Source organism: Argentina silus (genome assembly GCF_951799395.1).
Source record: "Argentina silus genome assembly, chromosome: 15".
In the NCBI taxonomy this organism is placed as follows: domain Eukaryota; kingdom Metazoa; phylum Chordata; class Actinopteri; order Argentiniformes; family Argentinidae; genus Argentina; species Argentina silus.
Window position 1 is genome coordinate 4,069,793 of NC_139669.1, and position 20,286 is coordinate 4,090,078.

The window sequence follows — 20,286 nt, forward strand, 5'->3', positions numbered from 1 at the left end:
TCCTTTCTTACCCCTCTGGGCTATCAGGATTGAACCTTTTTGGTCTGCCGTTGTGCGCTTGAGCAAGGCACTTAACCCCTAACTGCTCCAGGGACACCGAAGACTCAGAGTCATTGGCCACACTCCCAGGCGGGTGTGTATGCAACACACGCCGTGGTGAACTGACCTTATCATACAGCTTTGCCATAGAAGGATCAGTGACACTGGTGTGGACGCAATAGCAGCTCAAATGTCGTCTCTCTCAATGCTCCCAAGCCCTTGAAGCTGCCAGCAGGCCGTCTTTAAATAGATAAGCACTTTATATTTATGCCCGGGGGGGGGGGGGGAGACAACCTCTGAGCAAGGTGCTTCTCAGTCACACATATCCTCCACAGTGAGTCAGCAAAACAATCGTATTTTTCTAATGGGGCTCGTGGGGTAGAGTGTTATGTATTTTAAAAACTACAAATACATAACAAATAAATGTTTGCCTTCTCACCCACAGAAAGGCAGCCATGTTTCCTGATGCCTTGGAGGAGGTTGGTCGGGTGGAGGGCCTGCCTCTGTCCTGCCCCCAAACCCTGCCTGACCCTGAGGAAGAAGAGGAGGGAGAGGCAGAGGAGGGGAAGGGGCCTAGGCGGAGAGGACGGTACCGCCACAGCCTGCATATACTAAAGCCTTTCAGGATTACACACAAGTAAGAACTGGTGCTTTTTAATCAGCCAGGCCCTAATCGGAAGACAGACAGACAGACAGACAGACAGACAGACAGACAGACAGACAGACAGACAGACAGACAGACAGACAGACAGACAGACAGACAGACAGACAGACAGACAGACAGACAGACAGACAGACAGACAGACAGACAGACAGACAGACAGACAGACAGACGGATGGATGGATGGACACTGTGCCTGCTCTGCTGGGGTTGTGAGTGTGTAGGCTGTACTGTAGGCCTGTGTGTTACCAGTGAGAGAGCAGCAAGCAGGAGGCCATGATAAAGGTACGGGACTTATCCTCCACCAACAGACGGCTCTATGTTTGAACATATGCTGACTGATAAACTGCCCCTGAACTTTCTTCGCTGCTCCCTCAGATTTCTATGACTTGCCTGCAAACTGCTGTTCAAACACTGGGAACGATTCATCTTCCACTAGGCCTTGCTAAGTGAAGGCACTCTGTCTTCTCCCAGGGGCCAGTGTGTTCTCCCCTCCCCTCCCCACACACACACACTCTCTCTCTCTCTCTCTCTCTCTCTCCTCAATGCTCTCTGCTCCTCTCTCTCAGGCACCAGCACCCAGTGGACAACGCTGGCCTCTTCTCCTTCATGACTCTGCAATGGCTCACCCCATTAGCACTGAGGGCCCATAAGACATCCTGCCTGACCATAGACGATGTGTGGGGCCTGTCCTGCCACGAGGCCTCTGAGACCAACTGCCAAAGGTAAGCCCACTGTCAAACAGCAGTCATCAAGCACAAGCTCCTTCCTGTATGTTGACATTTCCCTTAAACATTCTGCCTGCATGTGAGTTACATTAATACCAACGTGTAGATAAGGTAGAAATAACACAGACGCTGGAGAAAACAGGAGTGGGGCAAAGGTTGACCAGGTGCATCGTGGGTAGTAATCTCATAGTGGGCCTGTTGATGCTTTTGCTGTTGGTGTGGAGGTGAGCGGGATTCACTTGAGTCACAGGGTGTGTGCGTGTGTGTGCGTGTGCGTGTGCGTGTGCGTGTGCGTGAGCGTGAGCGTGTGTGTCATCCAGGTGAGCTCTGGTGGGAGGGTATTATTGTTAGCAGTGATTAGAGATTACAGTGAGAATTAGAGAGTTAACTGTCTGTGCTGGGACTGTCCTGCTGAGCTGTTATGTCATTCAACTGCCTCTTACTGGACAGTCTCTCAGAATCTGTCATTAAGTGTCTCTTTGACTGGGGACTCGGGGTCAGGGAAAGCCCTATCAAAAGGAGATGGGCGACTGCCAAGCTGCACTTAGGGAAAGATTCCAGTTCATCAAAGATTCCAAAAGAATCTTCACCATGTGGAGGTGAATTTGAAGAGTCAGAGTTAACATCAGCTGACAGCCAGCTGTCTATTGAACCATATCATTGGTAGTCTCTTGAAATTGACCAGTCCAGCCTACTTCATTCAATGCTTTGCAACATTGCTGCTTCTTTTGCCCTGAAATAAATGAATGATTGCAAAGGATGTAGGTAGTAGCTAGACTAGAGCGTTTGAGACTCACAGGAACAGTGGTCAGTGCATTACCATTACTGAAAAGCTATGACAGCCATGTGACTCAGAGGGGGAGAGTCCCTGTGAGAAGCTCAACGTTTTTCTGCGATGTGGGAATCATGGTGGTACAGTGGACTCCTTTTTGAAGTCCCTGGCCTGGGGCCAAATGTGGCCAAAGCCTGTCATGGTGGTATGTGTGAGCGTCTGAGAAGCAGAGGTATGTAGTACAGTTATGCAACGGTATGGCAAAACAGAAAGGCTGGGATGGGAATGTAGGGCCCCTGAAAGAGTCGACACTTGAGACTTGCATAGGAATGTGGAGTAGGAAGCCCTGAAACAGTCCTGGCTGGAACACTGGCCTGCCTACAGTACCTACTGTACACTCAACAATGGTTTTCTCAGATACAAATTTGGCTCTTATTTTTGGATGGATTTTGAGAGTAAAAAGCTTGGCCTATGCCTGATTTATGTTGATCATATACTCCATAGTGGTCTGCCACTAGACCGTCTCATAAGGGATCAAAACTGCACAGTAAGCACTTTACAGTAAAATAGACAATAAAGGACATACATGGATTTAAATATCTGATTTTCTATGCCATGCTTAAACGGTAGTTTTTCTTAACTAGGCCCACTGGTCCACTGCACATCTGCGTACAGTTAGGGGCCTGACATCCTCATTTAGCACAATGGTATAGATGTATTTCGGCTGTTGTGTTGTCTTGTATGGCTTTTGTACAGAACTGTTTTCAGAGTACGATATTTAATTAAACGTCGGCCTTCATGCCAATAGCCTTGGTCCATTGACCATTGACATCATTTTTAACAAAAGTCCAAATACGTTTTATTTGTTTGTATGCTCAGCTGGAATGCACATTTCCTAGAAGCCGAGCTCTGCACTGCAGGCATAGGGGTTGCTGTTAATTGGAACCTCTCAGTCTGCTCTTTGAATCAAAGTAGTAATTATTATCAGCCTGTGGGAGAGCCGGCTTGGGTTAATGTACTTTATATCTCCGATACGTTTTTAATAAACCCATTTAGGGGTAAATTAGATGCTGCAGCTGTTCTTTCCCTCGGCTGTAGAGCCATTAGGAATGAAACATTCGGTCAACAAGGCATTATTCCTTCTTTATGGGGAATTATACAACGATAAAAGTGCATTAGTAGATATTTAGCATGTAGGCATGTATTCTCACACGGGCCTATTATCCCATGCAGCATCCATCTTCACCTCCCACTGGACTCCTTGGCTGCTGCCGTACGTGATAAATCTGAACCATGAGGTTTAATCAAACTAGTTTGGTGTAAAATACTTGGATCAAATTTATATTTTCAAGTGATCTTTTTTATTTTGTCCTCTGAAAATGTAGATTTTACCACATACTGCTCTCCAACCATAATGGTCTGATTAAAGTCAAGAGTCTACTGTTGACTTTTGCTACTTTCAATTAGACTGACCTCCCTCTCTCTCCCCCATGGCCAGACTAACCTCTCTCCCCTCATGCTCAGACTGACCTCCCTCTCTCTCTCCCATGGCCAGACTGACCTCCCTCTCTCTCTCCCATGGCCAGACTAACCTCCCTCTCTCCCCCCTGTGTCCAGACTAACCTCCCTCTCTCCCCCCTGTGTCCAGACTAACCTCCCTCTCTCCCCTTATGCTCAGACTGACCTCCCTCTCTCCCCCCTGTGTCCAGACTAACCTCCCTCTCTCCCCACTATGGCCAGACTAACCTCCCTCTCTCCCCCCTGTGTCCAGACTAACCTCCCTCTTTCCCCCCTGTGTCCAGACTAACCTCCCTCTTTCCCCCCTGTGTCCAGACTAACCTCCCTCTCTCCCCTTATGCTCAGACTAACCTCCCTCTCTCCCCCCTGTGTCCAGACTAACCTCCCTCTCTCCCCACTATGGCCAGACTAACCTCCCTCTCTCCCCCCTGTGTCCAGACTAACCTCCCTCTCTCCCCTCTGTGTCCAGACTAACCTCCCTCTCTCCCCCCTGTGTCCAGACTAACCTCCCTCTCTCCCCCCTGTGTCCAGACTAACCTCCCTCTCTCCCCCCTGTGTCCAGACTAACCTCCCTCTCTCCCCCCTGTGTCCAGGCTGGAGACCCTGTGGCATGACGAGTTAAAGAGGAAGGGGAAAGATGGGGCCTCCCTGGCCCGAGTGTTCTGGACATTCTGTAAGACCCGTATGCTGGTGGCCATCTTGTCCCTCCTCCTCACCATGGTGGCCGGCTTTGTGGGGCCTGTAAGTACACTCCAAATCCACACTTTTTTTTTTCCTCTTTCTTTTCTGCTGATTCGGCTAACAGGGCTCTCATTCTGCCTGTGCACTGACTCAGACTCTAAGTCCGAGTGTATTTATAAAAATCGCTTTATCCCTTTTTCACGCTGGTCTGAAAATTGAAATGAAAACATGCCAGAAGATTACAAAGCTTTAGATAGTGAAACCCATATTAAGCCCCCCAGATTAGCTGGTGGGTACCCAGTCACGCTTTGGCTCAGAAATCTTCTGTTCTTTCCAACTGCCACACTTTTGGCTGAATTTCCTCCCTTAAATACCCCAAATCAGCCTCAGATAATAGTGAAAGGGAATGTGCTGATATTGCTCGACAATGCCGGTGCTCATTAGAGTCATATCGACTAAGATTCCATGAGGCACTGAGTTTCCCAACTGTGATCTTTTTGAGCTTCATTGTTTCTCTCTCACCTCTAGCTGTTTGTTTGAATGTCATGCTACGCGTCGTGCCCTGTGTGCTAGCAGCTTTCCTCATCTAATAGCATTAACTGGATTTACTTGTTACACAATGGCTAATTTGTATCACGTTCCTGTCTGAGTGTGCTGTAGGCCTGCAGGCCTATAAAGACCTTTATTATAGATTTCACATAATGGCAGAGAGTGGAACGGAGCATGCAATTATTTGGGCCCCTTGACTTGATATGAATAGCAGTTCATGGTACAGATTTTTCTCACGCTGTAATAACATCCCATTTATAAAGGTTGAGGCAGTGCTCTGACCTGACTCTGTCCTGCTACAGTCCCCTGTCCCCTCTGCCTCTTTCATGTCCTACTCTTCATTATTCTGGTGTGAATCCAAATGTTCTCTCTTTTATATGTATATATATATATATATATCATATATCATCCCCCCCTCCTCCAGGCCCTCCTGGTGCGGGCTCTCCTGGAGTATTCCCAGAGTTCAGAGAGCTGGCTGCCGTACGGCCTGTCCCTGGTGGCTGGGATCTTCCTGATGGAGCTGATGCGCTCCTGGTCCCTGGCCCTCATGTGGGCTGTCAACTACCGCACCGCCGCCCGTCTCCGGGGGGCAGCACTCACATTTGCCTTCCACAAGATCCTCTGCCTGCGCAGCACCAAAGACATCGGCCCTGGGGAGGTGGGTGCACGGCCCAGTTCAAAATCAACCCCAGTCCTTGTTAAGTAAACGGTGTGTGTCAATTGTTGTGTGTCATTGTTCCTCCAGTTGATCAACATCTGCTCCAGCGATGGCCAGAGATTGTATGACGCTGTCTCCGTGGGCTGTCTGCTGGCTGGGGGGCCGCTGGTGGGACTTCTGGGTCTGTCATACACAACATACTTCCTGGGACCCACAGCACTGGTCGGATCAGCCATCTTTATTTTTTTCTACCCTGCCATGGTATGAACTGACCCAGAGGCATTATGCCTCCCTAGTTTCCTGTAGATTACATGTAGTTACTGTAACATTAAAAAATAATGATAAGTCGTTATTGTAACAATAATGAAAAACACCATATTTTTCTGAAAACTTTGTTTCGCTTTTGAGCCCACCTTACTCAGTGATGATGTGGCAGTATTTTGCCATATTTCCCTATTCCTGTGAGAATGAATTGCAGCGTAGTTGACAGAGCATTTGTCTTCAGAGCACCGCTCGCCTTTCTGTTCCTTACTTCTCCAAACCTCTCAGCCTGCCAATCTCCTGTCAAGTGTGGTATTGTTGGTCTTAAATTTTATTTGATTTCAGTCTGAGCCAGACTGTTCAAGACCTTTGTATTGGTGTGAAAGCCATTTATAGCTCTCTCCCCAGGGTTACCCGGTGGTATAGCTGATGCAGTAGAGCGGTGTCTGCTTTCATTTCCTCCACCTGCCACTCATCTCCCTCTACTCTCTCCTCTGTTCATTTCCTCCCGGTCTGGTCCAGATGCTGGCGTCTCGTCTGACAGCGTATTTCCGCAGGAAGTGTGTGGTGGTTACTGACCAGCGGGTACGACTTATGAACGAGATCCTGGGATGTATCAAGTTCATCAAGATGTACTGCTGGGAGAAGGCTTTCGCCCAGAACGTTCACAGTAAGTGACTGGTGACTCAGCAATAATCCTGATTCACTTCCTGTTTATGGCCTGAAGTAGGGAGTTGCATGGCTTACTTTTTTCCTACTTCCTTAATTTGACTATTTACTGACATGTTCCTCTGGGTGAAGGGTCAACTCTATTCCAGTTCCAGTCCGTTCGGGATGTCTACCCAGACTCCCCTGCATTGACTGCAGGAACAGAATGACTGACCCTAAGTCTATCTCAATTAGAATCCATTGGTTAAGATTCTCTCCATGTTTTCCCCCATTATCCTAGCCTGATGGAATCACTGAGCCTCAAGGTTAATTTGAGAAGCCTCTTTGATACCCAAGGCCTGTCGAGCCTGTTCCACTTAGAGGAGAATTAAAGGGAGGTATTTCTCACGAGGCTGCTCACCGTGTATGGTGGATAAGGATCATTTGGTGCTTTTAATCATAGTTGTAATTAGCCAGATGGGCCCTGTCCATCCCCAATGTTCCGATATTACCTATAAAGACTTACAATATCTCTCTCTCCAATTAGTTTTATTGTTTTTCAACGGCTATATTACACCTGCTGATGACGATGTAGGAGAGCACTCACGCAGCCTATTGAAACATGCTTTCTAAGTAGAAACACTCCACATTGCAGCGAGACGGTCCCATGGGAGATCTGAATTGTGCAAGAAGGAATGGAGTCATACTGTAGCTTTCCTAGAAGAGCTGTGAGTGGCCTTGGCTGCGATGCGCTGGCCTTGCGCCAGAGATCTCTGAATGGTCTGCTGGATGAAGCATTCTGGAGATGAACTGGTACACTAGTGGAGGCTGGTGGAAGGGCTCATTGTAATGCATGGAACCGAATGAGGGATTCCTCATTCCATGCATCACAATGAGCCCTTCCTCAGATGTGTCCCTCCACCAGCCTCCCCTGGTGTACAGTTCATCTCCAGAATGCATGTGCTGGCTGCTTCATCCAGCAGACCATTCAGAGATCTCTGGCGCAAGGCCAGTGCATCGCAGCCAAGGCCACTCAGTGCTCTTCTAGGAAAGCTAGAGTATGACTCCATTCCTTCTTGCACATTTCAGATCTCCCTCCACCAGCCTCCCCTGCTGAACACAAACAGGGCACATGGAGGACAGGACGGGTCGCTTAACTGGTTGCTGAATTCTGCAATGTTGTTGTAGGCTCTGAACACATACTTGAGATGTAAGTCACTAATGGAAGGTAATATGAGACAAGCTCATTGTTTTCTCTCTCTCTCTCTCTCTCTCTCTCTCTCTCTCTCTCTCTCTCTCTCTCTCTCGGCCTCTCTCCTCCTCCCCCTCTCTTTCCCTCCCAGAGGTGAGATCAGAAGAGAGGGCGATATTGGAGAGGGCTGGTTATGTTCAGAGCCTCACAGTGGGCGTAGCCCCCATTGTCGTGGTGATAGCCAGTGTGTGCACATTCACTCTTCACATGTCCCTGGGCTATGACCTCACTGCTGCCCAGGTACACTTTGGTCTATTTTCAGTAGCTTTTTTACAGAGTTGAGCGATGCACTCTTTCAATAGCCATTACTAGCTTTCAATAGCCTTTACTAGCTTTCAATAGCCATTACTAGCTTTCAATAGCCTTTACTAGCTTTCAATAGCCTTTACTAGCTTTCAATAGCTGGAGTTTTCATGAAATGACCACTCCCCTCTCTGTGTCTGCCTCAGGCCTTCACCGTCGTCGCTGTGTTCAACTCCATGACCTTTGCCCTCAAGGTCACGCCCTTAGCTGTGAGATCTCTGTCTGAAGGTGCTGTGGCAGTCAAAAGATTCCAGGTAAAAATACATCAAACAGATAGACGAGTACACGGTATAAACACAATGCTAATATTGTAGACACTTAGTGACATGAACAGAATAGTAACTGTGGAAAAAGGGGATTGTTGTCAGCTTGCAGCTCATGTTGCCAAGGCACAGAGGAATGTCATCACTGTGTATACAGACAGGACTCCTCCCTCCTATTACACCCTATAAACATCCGTATATCCTTATCCACAGAGGCTCTTCTTGATGGAGGACAGAGAGATAGTGACAGAGAAAATTGACGACCCCGGGAACGCGGTTGAGTTCCGCGACGCCACGCTGGCCTGGGAGAAGGCTCGCGCTCCAGCAAGCAAAACTAACACGCCACCCAAGAAGACTTTCAAGAGGGGGGGCATGAAGCGGGCCCTGCGGAAGGAGAAACTGAGCCTGTACATCATCGCGGAGGAGGGCAAGGGTAACAGCGAGGGACCCAACGGGCAGAGCCTCCTCACCCACATGGAGCAGGAGAGCCCTCAGAGCACCATCTCCTCCACCCAGAGCATACGCCCACCACTGCACAAGACCCTGCACCGCATCGACCTACGCGTCAGGAAGGTACACATCCATACTCATACAGATTTGAAATCCCCCACACTCAAATGCATGCATCCATTTAATCTAATGTAGGCTGAGTCAAGAGTGTTGTTTTCCTGTCTGGTCTACAGGGGGCGCTAGTGGGAATCTGTGGAAGTGTCGGCAGTGGAAAGAGCTCTCTTCTATCTGCTCTGCTGGGCCAGGTGAGGTTATAATTGTACCATAAGTTAACTGTGGGAATCTTTTTATGCTTTATCTCCAGGGTGATTTTACAGGTCTCCGTGTTAAAAGAGGTTCTTTGACATCAATTTGGACTAAAATAAAGAATTAGAAATAAACCACCAATCTTCTCCCCTGTGGTTCAGATGACCCTGCTGGAGGGGAACGTAGCTGCCAGTGGGGACTTCGCCTATGTGGCCCAGCAGGCCTGGATCTTTAATGACTCACTGAAAGAGAACATCCTGTTTGGGAAAGACTATGACGAAGACAAGTAAGGTCAACTATGTTTTGCGTAACAGTTAACCATAGAAAGGGCCAGAGGGGGATGTGAATCAGTCGTAACTCCCCGTTTTCTCTTTCCTTATTAGGTACAGTGCTGTCCTTGAAGCCTGCTGTCTGACCCCTGACCTCTCAGAGCTTCCCTATGGGGACATGACTGAGGTAAGTAGCTACTGTCAGAGCTTCTCTACAATATTGTACAAGCTCTTAATGGGCTGAATTCTAGCTTGAAATACCCTCGGATTTTGGCTCAAATCTGTTTTGACACCAGTTGTGATTCACCCATTGAACCTCATTCCAATTAAATGGGAGTTTTTTTTTGGTATGTTTTGCCAATGTTTTGCCAATGTTTTTCCATTGGGCTCTCTGCCTCCAGATAGGGGAGAGGGGTGCCAACCTGAGTGGTGGGCAGCGCCAGAGGGTGAGCCTGGCCCGTGCCCTGTACAGCGAGCACCCGATCCTTCTCCTGGATGATCCCCTCAGTGCCGTAGATGCCCACGTGGGCTCCCACCTCTTCCATAACGCCATCCGTGGGACCGCCAAGGGCAAGACTGTGATATTTGTCACACACCAGCTGCAGGTAAGACAAGCCACTGAATGACACCAGGCACGGCACAATCTGGACTAAATACTGTAAGCTATGTTTTTCCCTGCTAGCTATGTCCAAATAATCTGAATTAGCATCCTTTGTTTGTCTCCATGTTGTCTTTGTGATCCATATTCTGACAGAAATCCCACTTAGACTTTGCTTTCAGTTCCTCGTAGACCAGTGGTCATAATGTTCTGTGGTAGACCAGGGATACTGTACATACAGTATATACAGTAGAACAGGATTTTGCGTCAAGAAAAAAAAGTTATCCAACTGCAGCATGATCTAATATTGTTCCCCTGGTGTTGTCGTTTTCAGTACCTATCAGAGTGCGACCAGGTGATTCTGATGAAGGACGGACAGATAGCGGAGCAGGGCACCCACACCCAGCTAATGGGCAGAGAGAGGGACTATGCCACCCTCTTCAACAGCGTACAGCAGGAGGTACGTAAGGCTAGGCCGTGGGGCGCCAGCTGGGAAAAACACCGGCGTTGCCCATGTTCACAATAACATCGTCTATTACAACCTGCATAATTTATGAAGCGGGAGAGCCAAGCGGGTGGCTGGGAAATGTTAATGCATACAGGGCCTTTCATTATTTATGCGTGCATTGATTTACCGGTGTACCCGCTAAAGACCCTGTCACTGATATCTCTGGTAAATGACTTAGTGGGCATTGTTATGGCTGCTGTGATTTGTGGGGGGCCCTCTCATAGTTCTCTCTCTCTTGCTCTCTCTCTCTCTTGCTCTCTCTCTCTCTCACTCTCTCTCTCTCTCTCTCTATCTCTCTCTCTCTCTCTCTCTCCAACTGCCACAGAACCTGGTGAGAAAGAACCTTCAGAACAAGCAGCAGAGAGCAGAAGAGGAGAAGGCCGAGACCCCCGCCGCTGTCGCCAAGGCCACCAGACCTCCGGTGGAGAACAAGAAAGGAGGTGAGAGACTCACACACCTCACATGCACTCAGAATGTAATGTGTTCCTGAAAAGCTGTTGGCTGTTTGGCTTGAAATGACTCTCGAGTTTCCACAGAATTTCTGTTTTCGTTCTTTCTTTCCTTTCTTTCTTTCTTTTTTTCTTTCTTTCTTTCTTTCTTTCTTTCCTTCTGTCTTTCTTTCTTTCTTTCTTTATTAACTCCTTTCTATCCCTCTCTCCGTCTCAGGCCAGCTGATGAAAGCAGAGGAGAAGGGCTCTGGTGCTGTTGCCTGGTCTGTGTATAAAGCCTACATCAAAGCAGCGGGAGGCCCCCTCGCCTTCATCATCAACATGTTCCTCTTCCTCTCCACTACGGGCAGCATTGCCTTCAGTAACTGGTGGCTGAGTTACTGGATACGGCAGGGGAGTGGGGTGAGTTTGGCCCCACTATGCTGTATTTAAACTATGTCTCAGTGTACCGTACTGTATATGGCTCCCACTAGAGAAACTTCTACTAGGCCTCTCTGCATTGTATTGAAATAATTTGTCAGTGTACAGAGTATGGCTCCCTAAAGAACAACTAATACTATGCATCACTGAGTAGCTGCAGCAGACTGAGCATTAATCTGAATGCATGTAATTAAGAAAGTAACGCCGCCATGGTAAACTTAATTAAAACAAGGATGAGCACCAGAGAAACAGATGTGCAGCTACAGTAAGCTGCCGATGTCTTGGACTGAGAAATTAGTTTGGAATAGCAACATCATCATACGAATGGCTGGCTTCCTTTCAGTCATTAAATAGAAATCCTATTTTTCGAGGCAGAGTTTTTTTCTTTTTCTTCATGGTAATTTGTTCCTCCATCTGCCCCCAGAACACATCATTAATCCTGGAGAATGAGACAGTGGCAAGCAACAGTATGAGGCTGAACCCCCACGTTCAATACTACTCCACCATTTATGTGGTATCCATGGGGGCTGCTCTTTTCCTCAAGACCATGCGAGGGCTTGTGTTCATCAAGGTAAGAATCATGCTGTCTGTTTGACTTGCGCTTTGTTCTCTTGTCTCAGTATGTCAGTATTCATTGATGTGGCCCTTCAAAGGACAATGAAAAGTTGACATGCCTTTGTTGTACAACCTTGGCTCACTCTAATTGTCTGTTATTTTCATCCATTTTAGCTTCTCTGAGTTTCAGTACTATAATTGAAAGTGCCAGCAGGCCAAATCCATTTATCTGGCCAGTGCCATGACTCCCTGCTTTAGAGGGAGTGTGTGTGTGTGTGTGTGTGTGTGTGTGTGTGTGTGTGTGTGTGTGTGTATGTGTGTGTGTGTGTGTGTGTGTGTGTGTGTGTGTGTGTGTGTGTGTGTGTGTGTGTGTGTGTGTGTGTGTGTGTGTGTGTGTCCCTTTCCCTGTCCCTTTGGGTGAATGTCCCCCTTTTCCAAGCTAAACCTTTCTGACAGCGCATTACAGAGGTTATGTCCCAGTATAATTGTGTGTGCCACTTAAGTTTGCAGATTTTTTTCAAAGATGTCTTTTCTTTTTTTCTTTTTTATACCCCTAGCTGTGATGAGATCACTGGGACTGTTGAATATTCTGTTAATAGAATTAATGTGTTCTCTCCTGTCAAGAGTAATTTCTGTCGAATTGCCACAACGTCTCTCAGGCCTTCACTTAGACATGAGGTCACAACCTTTCTGTGTCAGCTTGCAAGACACTGCTTTATGTATGAGGAATTGACAGCTTGCCTGACATGAGAAACATTCCTTTAGCATTCATCAACACAGCGACTACACATTCGGAGGATAGTAACAACATAGTTATCTAGCGTTAGCAGCATGGCATGTGAGTGTTTGTTTGCATTATGTCTGGCTCTGTGTCTAAACACCGCTGTGTTTACGTCTAACAGTGTACCGTTCAAGCTGCGTCTGCTCTCCACGACATGCTGTTCCACCGTCTCCTCCTCAGCCCCATGCGCTTCTTTGACACCACTCCTCTGGGCCGCATCCTCACCCGCTTCTCCCGAGACATGGACGAAGGTGAGGCCTGATTATGACGAGGCCCCCATACTGTACAACCTCTAACACATAGTACGATCTTACTGATAGTGGGGTACTTCTTTCTTCTCCCTCTCCCTCTCTCTCTCTCTTCCTCTCCCTCTCTCTCTCTCTCTCTCTCTCTCTGTCTCTCTCTCTCTCTCTCTCTTTCTCTCTCTCTCTCTCTCTCTCTCTCTCTCTCTCTCTCTCTCTCTCTCTCTCTCTCTCTCTCTCTCTCCCTCCCTCTCCCCCTCCCTACAGTGGATGTCCGTCTGGCCATGCAGGCTGAGATGCTGCTGCAGAACCTGACTCTGGTGCTGTTCTGCCTGGCCATGGTGGGCATCGTCTTCCCCTGGTTCCTGCTCTCCATCCTGCCCCTGGGGGCATTCCTCTGCATCGTCAACCGCATCTCCAGGTCAGGCTCAAGTCTGCAATCTAGACTAGAGGAAACTGAAAGAATTGTCCAGGTGGATTTGGGTCCCGTGAAATGGTGCAGTGGTCATTTTGCTATCAAAGTACGCAACCCCCCAAGGCGTGCACGTACGTACGCACACACACACACACACACACACACACACATACACACACACACACACACACAAACACATATTGCTTTTTTCTAGACAGAATGAATTCAACACATCCACACAATTTATGAGGACATTTTCTGCATATTTTCAATCTTGAGTAATGATCACCTCAGGCTTCTCACTCTCAACCTCTCATGAAATATTATGTGAAGTCACGGCTGCTCGTGATTTGTAATTCAGCATGACTCATCTGCATTGCCTCAAACTGGGTTCCCCATTGGAGGCAAAGCACACTCTCTCGAATTGGCTATATTGCGTTGGGAACTGAAAGTACCTAGTGCATAAACATGTTTGGTAACCGTCTCAGAACGAGGAGTGTCATGTTCTTTCCTGCTCTGTCCGGGTTCTCTCATGCGTTTTATGAGAAAATGGGATGATTCATGGAAGATTTGTTATTCACACACACAGCCCATCTATCTCGGTATCTAAAAGTAGCAACACACCCCACCTTTTGTCAATAAAACCCTCTCTATCGCACATCCCTGCGGTGTAGCGTTGCTGTGTGACCGTGCTCATAAAATCACACATAAATCAGATACTGAGCCCAGAAAATGACCAGGAAATGGCTGCCTCTGTCCTGTCCTTGGCAGAATCACAGGATCTGTGCGCTCTCATATCATTGTCCACCAACCTGACAGATAGCTGCACCATTTATGCCCTTTTATTTTTTTTTTTTTTTTTTTTTTTTTTTTTTTTAAACGTATCTCAGTGGCACAATGATATATTATTTTGTAATAAACATGTCAGTCTTACAGTACATAAACATGATGTTCTCCATTTCCAGGGTTCTGATTCGTGAGTTGAAGCGACTAGAGAACATCAGCCAGTCCCCATTCACCTCCCACCTCACCAGCAGTCTGCAGGGACTGTCCACCATTCACGCCTACGGCAGAGGGGATGACTTCCTTAACAGGTAGGGACTAGGGTGTGGCTGGCCTTTCATAAAACACATCTTTGAACTGCCAAAGAGTCATTGGAAATGGCAGTTGATGCCCCAAACAGCACACCATCTGGTGCAAATTCACAAAATACACTATATCTGTTCAAAATGAGAAGGCACCCATAAAATGACCTGCTTTGCTGCCCCTAAGGCAGATATTTTAGGCCCCTAGTGTAGGAATTGGAGATTAGATATCTGTAATGACTGTAGTACGCAGGCAGAGGACTCAAACGCAGGACTCGGGAGACAAAAATCTTGAATCAAAAGAATAGTCTTTACTTTCCAAAAACAGGGTTAAATACACAGGCAGGCAGTCAAAGGGTAAGGCAGATAATCTGATAAGGCAACAGGCGGAGTCAAGGAAATAGCGGAGATCAAAAACCCGGGAAAGCAAATAACACATAACAAGGATAGATCGCTGGTACGTTTGGCGCAAAGGACAAAGACGAACTGGCACAGAGACAGGGGAACACATAGATTAAATACACAGGAGAGGGAAGGATGATGAGGGACAGGTGACACCCATCAGCGCGGGGTAGACATCACACAGGCGGGAAACACACAGGGGCAGTGCCTGAAACGAGAGACAAGGTGAGAAAAAACAAAATAAAACAGGAAACAATAAACGAATAACATGAAACAAAGACAAACATAAACTATAAGGAACAGGGCGAGACAATATCTGTCGCTTCCCTTGACCTGCACTAAGCCTGTCGTTCTGCTACCTTCCTCTACCAGGTACCAGGAGTTGCTGGACACCAACCAGGCCTCCCACTACCTCTTCAGCTGCGCCATGCGATGGTTGGCTGTTCGCTTGGACCTTATCAGCATCACCCTCATCACAACCGTAGCCCTCCTCATCATCTTAATGCACAGCCAGATCCCCCCCGCCTATGCAGGCCTGGCCATATCCTACGCCGTGCAGGTACTGTAATAAACTATTTTTTCCCCTCATACTGTATATACTGTATACTGTATGTTTATTCCAGTTTTTTTTTTTTTTATACAGTACCAGTCAAAAGTTTGGACACACCTTCTCATTCAATGGTTTTTCTTAATTTTTTAAAAAATTATTTTCTACATTGTAGATTAATATTGAATACATCAGAACTATGAAGGAACACATATGGAATTTATGTAGTAAAGAAAAAAGTGTTAAACAAACCAGAATATGTTTTAGATTTTAGATTCTTCAAAGTAGCCACCTTTTGCTTTGGTGACAGCTTCGCACACTCTTGGCAAGGTGTGTCCAAACTTTTGACTGGTACTGTATGTTGTCACACAACACACAGGTCAATGGTGGGTTTGGAATTACAGTTGTGTAACAACAACAACAAATAGATTAATAGACAGATTAACTAATACATTGACAAATAAAAAACACTCACACCGAACACATTATTGTTCATGACTTGAATCTGTGTTCTCATTTATTTACGTACAATCCTCCTTTATGAGAATGTTTTTATGGGTATTTGATGTTCTATTCATAATTTAACTGTTGGGATTACCATACTGTAGGTATGGGGATTTTTTTCCTGGTTGGTAACTTTGATGTAAATTCATTGAGAAAAATGGATAAGGCAAAATCTGTCCATAGGGGTTGTAAATGTTTATGGTTTTGCTGCTCATTGATTCGAGGGTAAATGTATCATTGCACAGCGGGATGAACCGTGTAAGCACGGGTCGGTTTGATTGTTATTGGGTGTGATAGCGTTAATCATTGACCTATCGCTTCTATCTCCTCTCCGCTCCAGCTGACTGGTCTGTTTCAGTTCACCGTGAGACTCCTGTCAGAGACGGAGGCTCGCTTTACGTCAGTGGAGAGGATCAATCACTATATAAAGGTTGGTTGGAGCCCTAATAATAGGAGTGTGTGTCAACAGTTCAGCTCAGCTCAACAGTTCAGCTCACACACACACACACACACACACACACACACACACACACACACACACACACACACACACACACACACACACACACACACACACACCAGAAATAGAAAAAAATACTTTATTTGTGTTCACAGTAAAGCAATGAACCTAAAGTATATACAAATGTATTCAGATATCATGGGTGAAGAAGCACACATACACACACAGGCGCGCACGCCCCAAGCAGTAATAGGAACAACCTCACAAAACACCAACCCACACACACACACACACACACACACACACACAAGGCCATCTCAATATCACAGCGTGTTTGGCCACAGTTAACTCCAGACAGCAGAAAGTATGTGATAAGCTCAGTAGGAAGCAGATGGAACCCTGTGTGAGGCCCCACACACTCCAGAGCACATGACAGCGCTAGTTTCACACAACACTCATCAAACCATAAAGATGCTCATACAAGTGGAATTTTCTTGCCAAGCGCCAAGTATCTTTTGGAGATCTATAAATTACACTGCTGTTGAGAGGTAGGGGGGCTTAGGCCAGCTCTCTAAGATTGGAGACACAAAGATTAACACCTGATACCATCACCTCTCATTTCCCCAGAGCCTGGAGAGCGAGGCGCCTCGAGAGGTCCTTGGGCCGTCCTCTCCTGCCCCCTGCTGGCCATCAGAGGGACGTATCTCCTTCCAGGAGGTGGAGATGCGGTACCGCGACGAACTGCCGCTTGTCCTCAAAAAACTCTCCTTCGACATCCTGCCGGAGGAGACCGTTGGTATCGTTGGCCGCACTGGCTCAGGTACTTAACGTTCTGTCAGTTAATGGAGGCTGGTGGAGGTGGAAATTGGAGGACAGACATTTTTGCCTCCACCAGCCTCACCTGCTGTCCATGTTTCATTTTCTACAGCCCTCTTTCATCTGGTATTTGTCTGGTACTTACCCAGTACCTTATGTAGTAATAACAGGAATTTCCTGACACACACTCAATGTGTCAGGAAATGACTCAACTGGTTACTATCCAGTATCATGGTGTACATCATGGTGTTTGTTTGAATAAATGCCAAGGAAACAAAAAAAAAAAGTAAATACATTTTTACAATTTGAGATTCATATCTGACGTTAGCACACCTAGTGGCTTACAATCCCTCGTCTCTGCCTTTCCAGGAAAGTCCTCACTGGGTGTAGCTCTCTTCAGACTGGTGGAGCTGACTGGGGGTTCTATTGTCATTGATGGCGTCAACATCGCCCAGATCGGCTTGGACAACCTGAGGAGCAAGCTGTCAATCATTCCACAAGAACCTGTTCTCTTCCTCGGCACTATTAGGTATAGATAATCAGTCATATGACCTGATATTGCATCTCAACCCCATTTACTGGTCCCCAGAGAGAGCATTAATAGCATCAGCATTAATGAGAGAGCATTAATAGCATCAGCATTCATTTGTTTTCCTCCTCCGAAAACAGGTCCAACCTCGACCCATGGGGTCAATACTCAGACGCCCAGATCTGGAACGCACTGGAGAGGACCCATATAAAGAATATGGTGGGTAGGGAGGGATGGGCAGTGGTAATATGAGTAGAATAATTGACCGTAAATCCTAAACCTGCCTATCTAAGAGTAGGTCTGTGGTGTTTTCATGACTCTTTTATGTCTCTCGTTTTTCAGATCAGCCAACTGCCCCACTCCCTTCACTCTGAGGTGACGGAGAACGGAGAGAACTTCTCAGTGGGAGAGAGACAGCTCCTGTGTGTGGCCAGAGCCTTGCTGAGACACAGCAAGGTACTTATGAAGTCTGACAGTAGATTGACGATGAGACAAGATCACAGATAAAGAGGGGAGTTAGATTGATGATTTCTCTATTGTTAAAACATAAGCATCGTATATGAATGTTGAGAGAGTAAGAAAGCAGCTTCTCCATGGCGTAACATTGCCACCCCATGGTTGGTATTGGAACTTAACGGTGATTCTGAGCAGCTGGAAAAAGCAAAAATAGTCTGTATTTACAAACAAGTCCTTTCGTCAGTATTATTACATTGTATTAAGTCTACGTGTGATGTTTGTGAATCGTGATTTTTGAAGTGATTTTTGAATCAATCTGACATGTGATATTTTCCCCAGATCCTGCTGTTAGATGAGGCAACTGCTGCCATAGACACAGAGACAGACCGTCTGATTCAGGAGACCATCCGAGAGTCCTTCCGAGGCTGCACAACTCTGATCATAGCCCACCGCCTCAACACTGTCATGAGCTGTAAAAGGGTCATGGTGTTGGACCACGGACAGGTAGGTCCACACCCTATTGGCTCTTAGTGTTCACACAATAATGAACATTACATTAATTATTTATCTAACCAGATTACAATCCCCATTGATATACGTATTTTGGTCATATATGACCGCATACAGTACTAAACTAAGTTACACTAATCATTTGTTCCCTTTTGCTTTTCTTCATTACGTAACAGATTTTGGAGTTCGACACCCCCTCTGCCCTTCTGGCAGATGAGAACTCCCGGTTCCGTGCCATGATCGAGGCATCGGACGCCAATCTCAGTGAAACTGGGCAGAGCTGAAGTGGTTCAGACTAGATGAGGGCTCCTCATGACAACAGCCTTCACAGCAGAGGACCACAGTTGCACAAAGACAACCACCTCAATCCATGCCATGGAGAGAGTGTTCTTTTAAAGACAATACAGAGGTTCATTCAAAAGCTGCTAACTGTAGAGATATCTGTTGATTTCAAAACCAAAGACTATAATGACCATGTTGTTCCAAAGGACACATCACAGATGTAATATAATGGATATATAATGACGTATCTTGCTGACATTTGCTGCTGTGCGAAAAAAGATTTATTGTAGGCCAAAGGAGCAAGTGCAAGCACAGAAACAGAGCTATGACTCTACAATGGCACTTTATATTCCATAATGAAACATTGAACTGTCTGATATATCTGAAGTTGTTCACTTTTCTTCATTATCTCTAGGTCTATCAGTGAGACTCACTTAATAATGTTTTCTGAAATTAGCTAGACATTTGTTGAACAGTAAAAATGTACTTGCATCAGTCACTATACTGATCAGACATAGAGTAAGAACAAATTCTACATACAGTATGACAAAATATAATCATTTGATGATTATATTAATCTGTAAAATCACTGGACTTCCAAAGTAACCATTCCACTAAAGCACTGTCAGTAAAATGTTGATTGACTGTGTCAATCTCAGCAGTTGTGTTCCTGATAAAACACAATCAATATCGTTTGTGGAATTGTTATGTTATAATCCTGTCAGTGAATCGTCACAGATCAGTATATATGTGCCTCGAAAGTCATTTGTAATGTAGTGTAGTGAAATGATATGCTGTTTCTAATGGCAATAGAGTTGCATTTATTTTCTATTGTGTTCTATTCTATTTTGGGTGAATCAAGAGTACCTCTTTATCCATAATGCTGGTATGTTGTTGAAATCGTATCTGCATATGTCTTTGTATTATGACAGGGTCTATAGTAGAAATGTAGATGTTTTTGTTTGTTTTTTTATTCTTGGACCATGCATAGCCATGTAATATAGTACAGTGATCTTGGTGAGAGCAAAGAACAGCAATATGTAGTTGTGAAACAAATAATGAGAGCTACAGAGATTGCTGATGTTATGTCCAGCAAGAGACAATGTCTGCAAATCAGTGTTTGCAACGAAGTTGAGGATTGTAAACATCTGCCTTAAAACGAACACACAGACAATCCTCATACACTGAGCAAACATTGAATGCAATATGTTTCTATTGCATCAATAAGTCATAAGATTGCCTTGTAAAAGACTTGAGATTGTAATTTTGCAATATTTTGTATTCTTAGTTTTTATTATGTTTGTCATAAAAATGCTTTATCAATAAAAGTAGTTTTATACCTCATCAAATGTTAGTAGTTTTCTTGAAT

General features: G+C 45.9%; 1 protein-coding gene across 1 annotated transcript; it reads left to right on the forward strand.

Moving 5' to 3' along the window:
• Positions 1-494: 494 nt before the first annotated feature.
• Positions 495-20,255, forward strand: LOC310816464 (ATP-binding cassette sub-family C member 5; the record flags this gene model as incomplete). The annotated part of the gene is made up of 28 exons (XM_083686674.1): positions 495-676; positions 1,270-1,425; positions 4,312-4,459; positions 5,373-5,606; positions 5,694-5,867; positions 6,390-6,537; positions 7,859-8,007; positions 8,217-8,324; positions 8,547-8,906; positions 9,017-9,088; positions 9,251-9,375; positions 9,473-9,545; positions 9,760-9,963; positions 10,291-10,416; positions 10,790-10,904; positions 11,131-11,315; positions 11,758-11,904; positions 12,791-12,920; positions 13,179-13,332; positions 14,292-14,420; positions 15,186-15,372; positions 16,205-16,294; positions 16,952-17,144; positions 17,510-17,669; positions 17,810-17,888; positions 18,012-18,125; positions 18,465-18,629; positions 18,812-20,255. 28 exons carry the CDS (start codon positions 495-497, stop codon positions 18,917-18,919), a joined length of 4,215 nt encoding a protein of 1,404 aa, XP_083542800.1. The 3' UTR covers positions 18,920-20,255.
• Between the last annotated feature and the right edge of the window lie 31 nt (positions 20,256-20,286).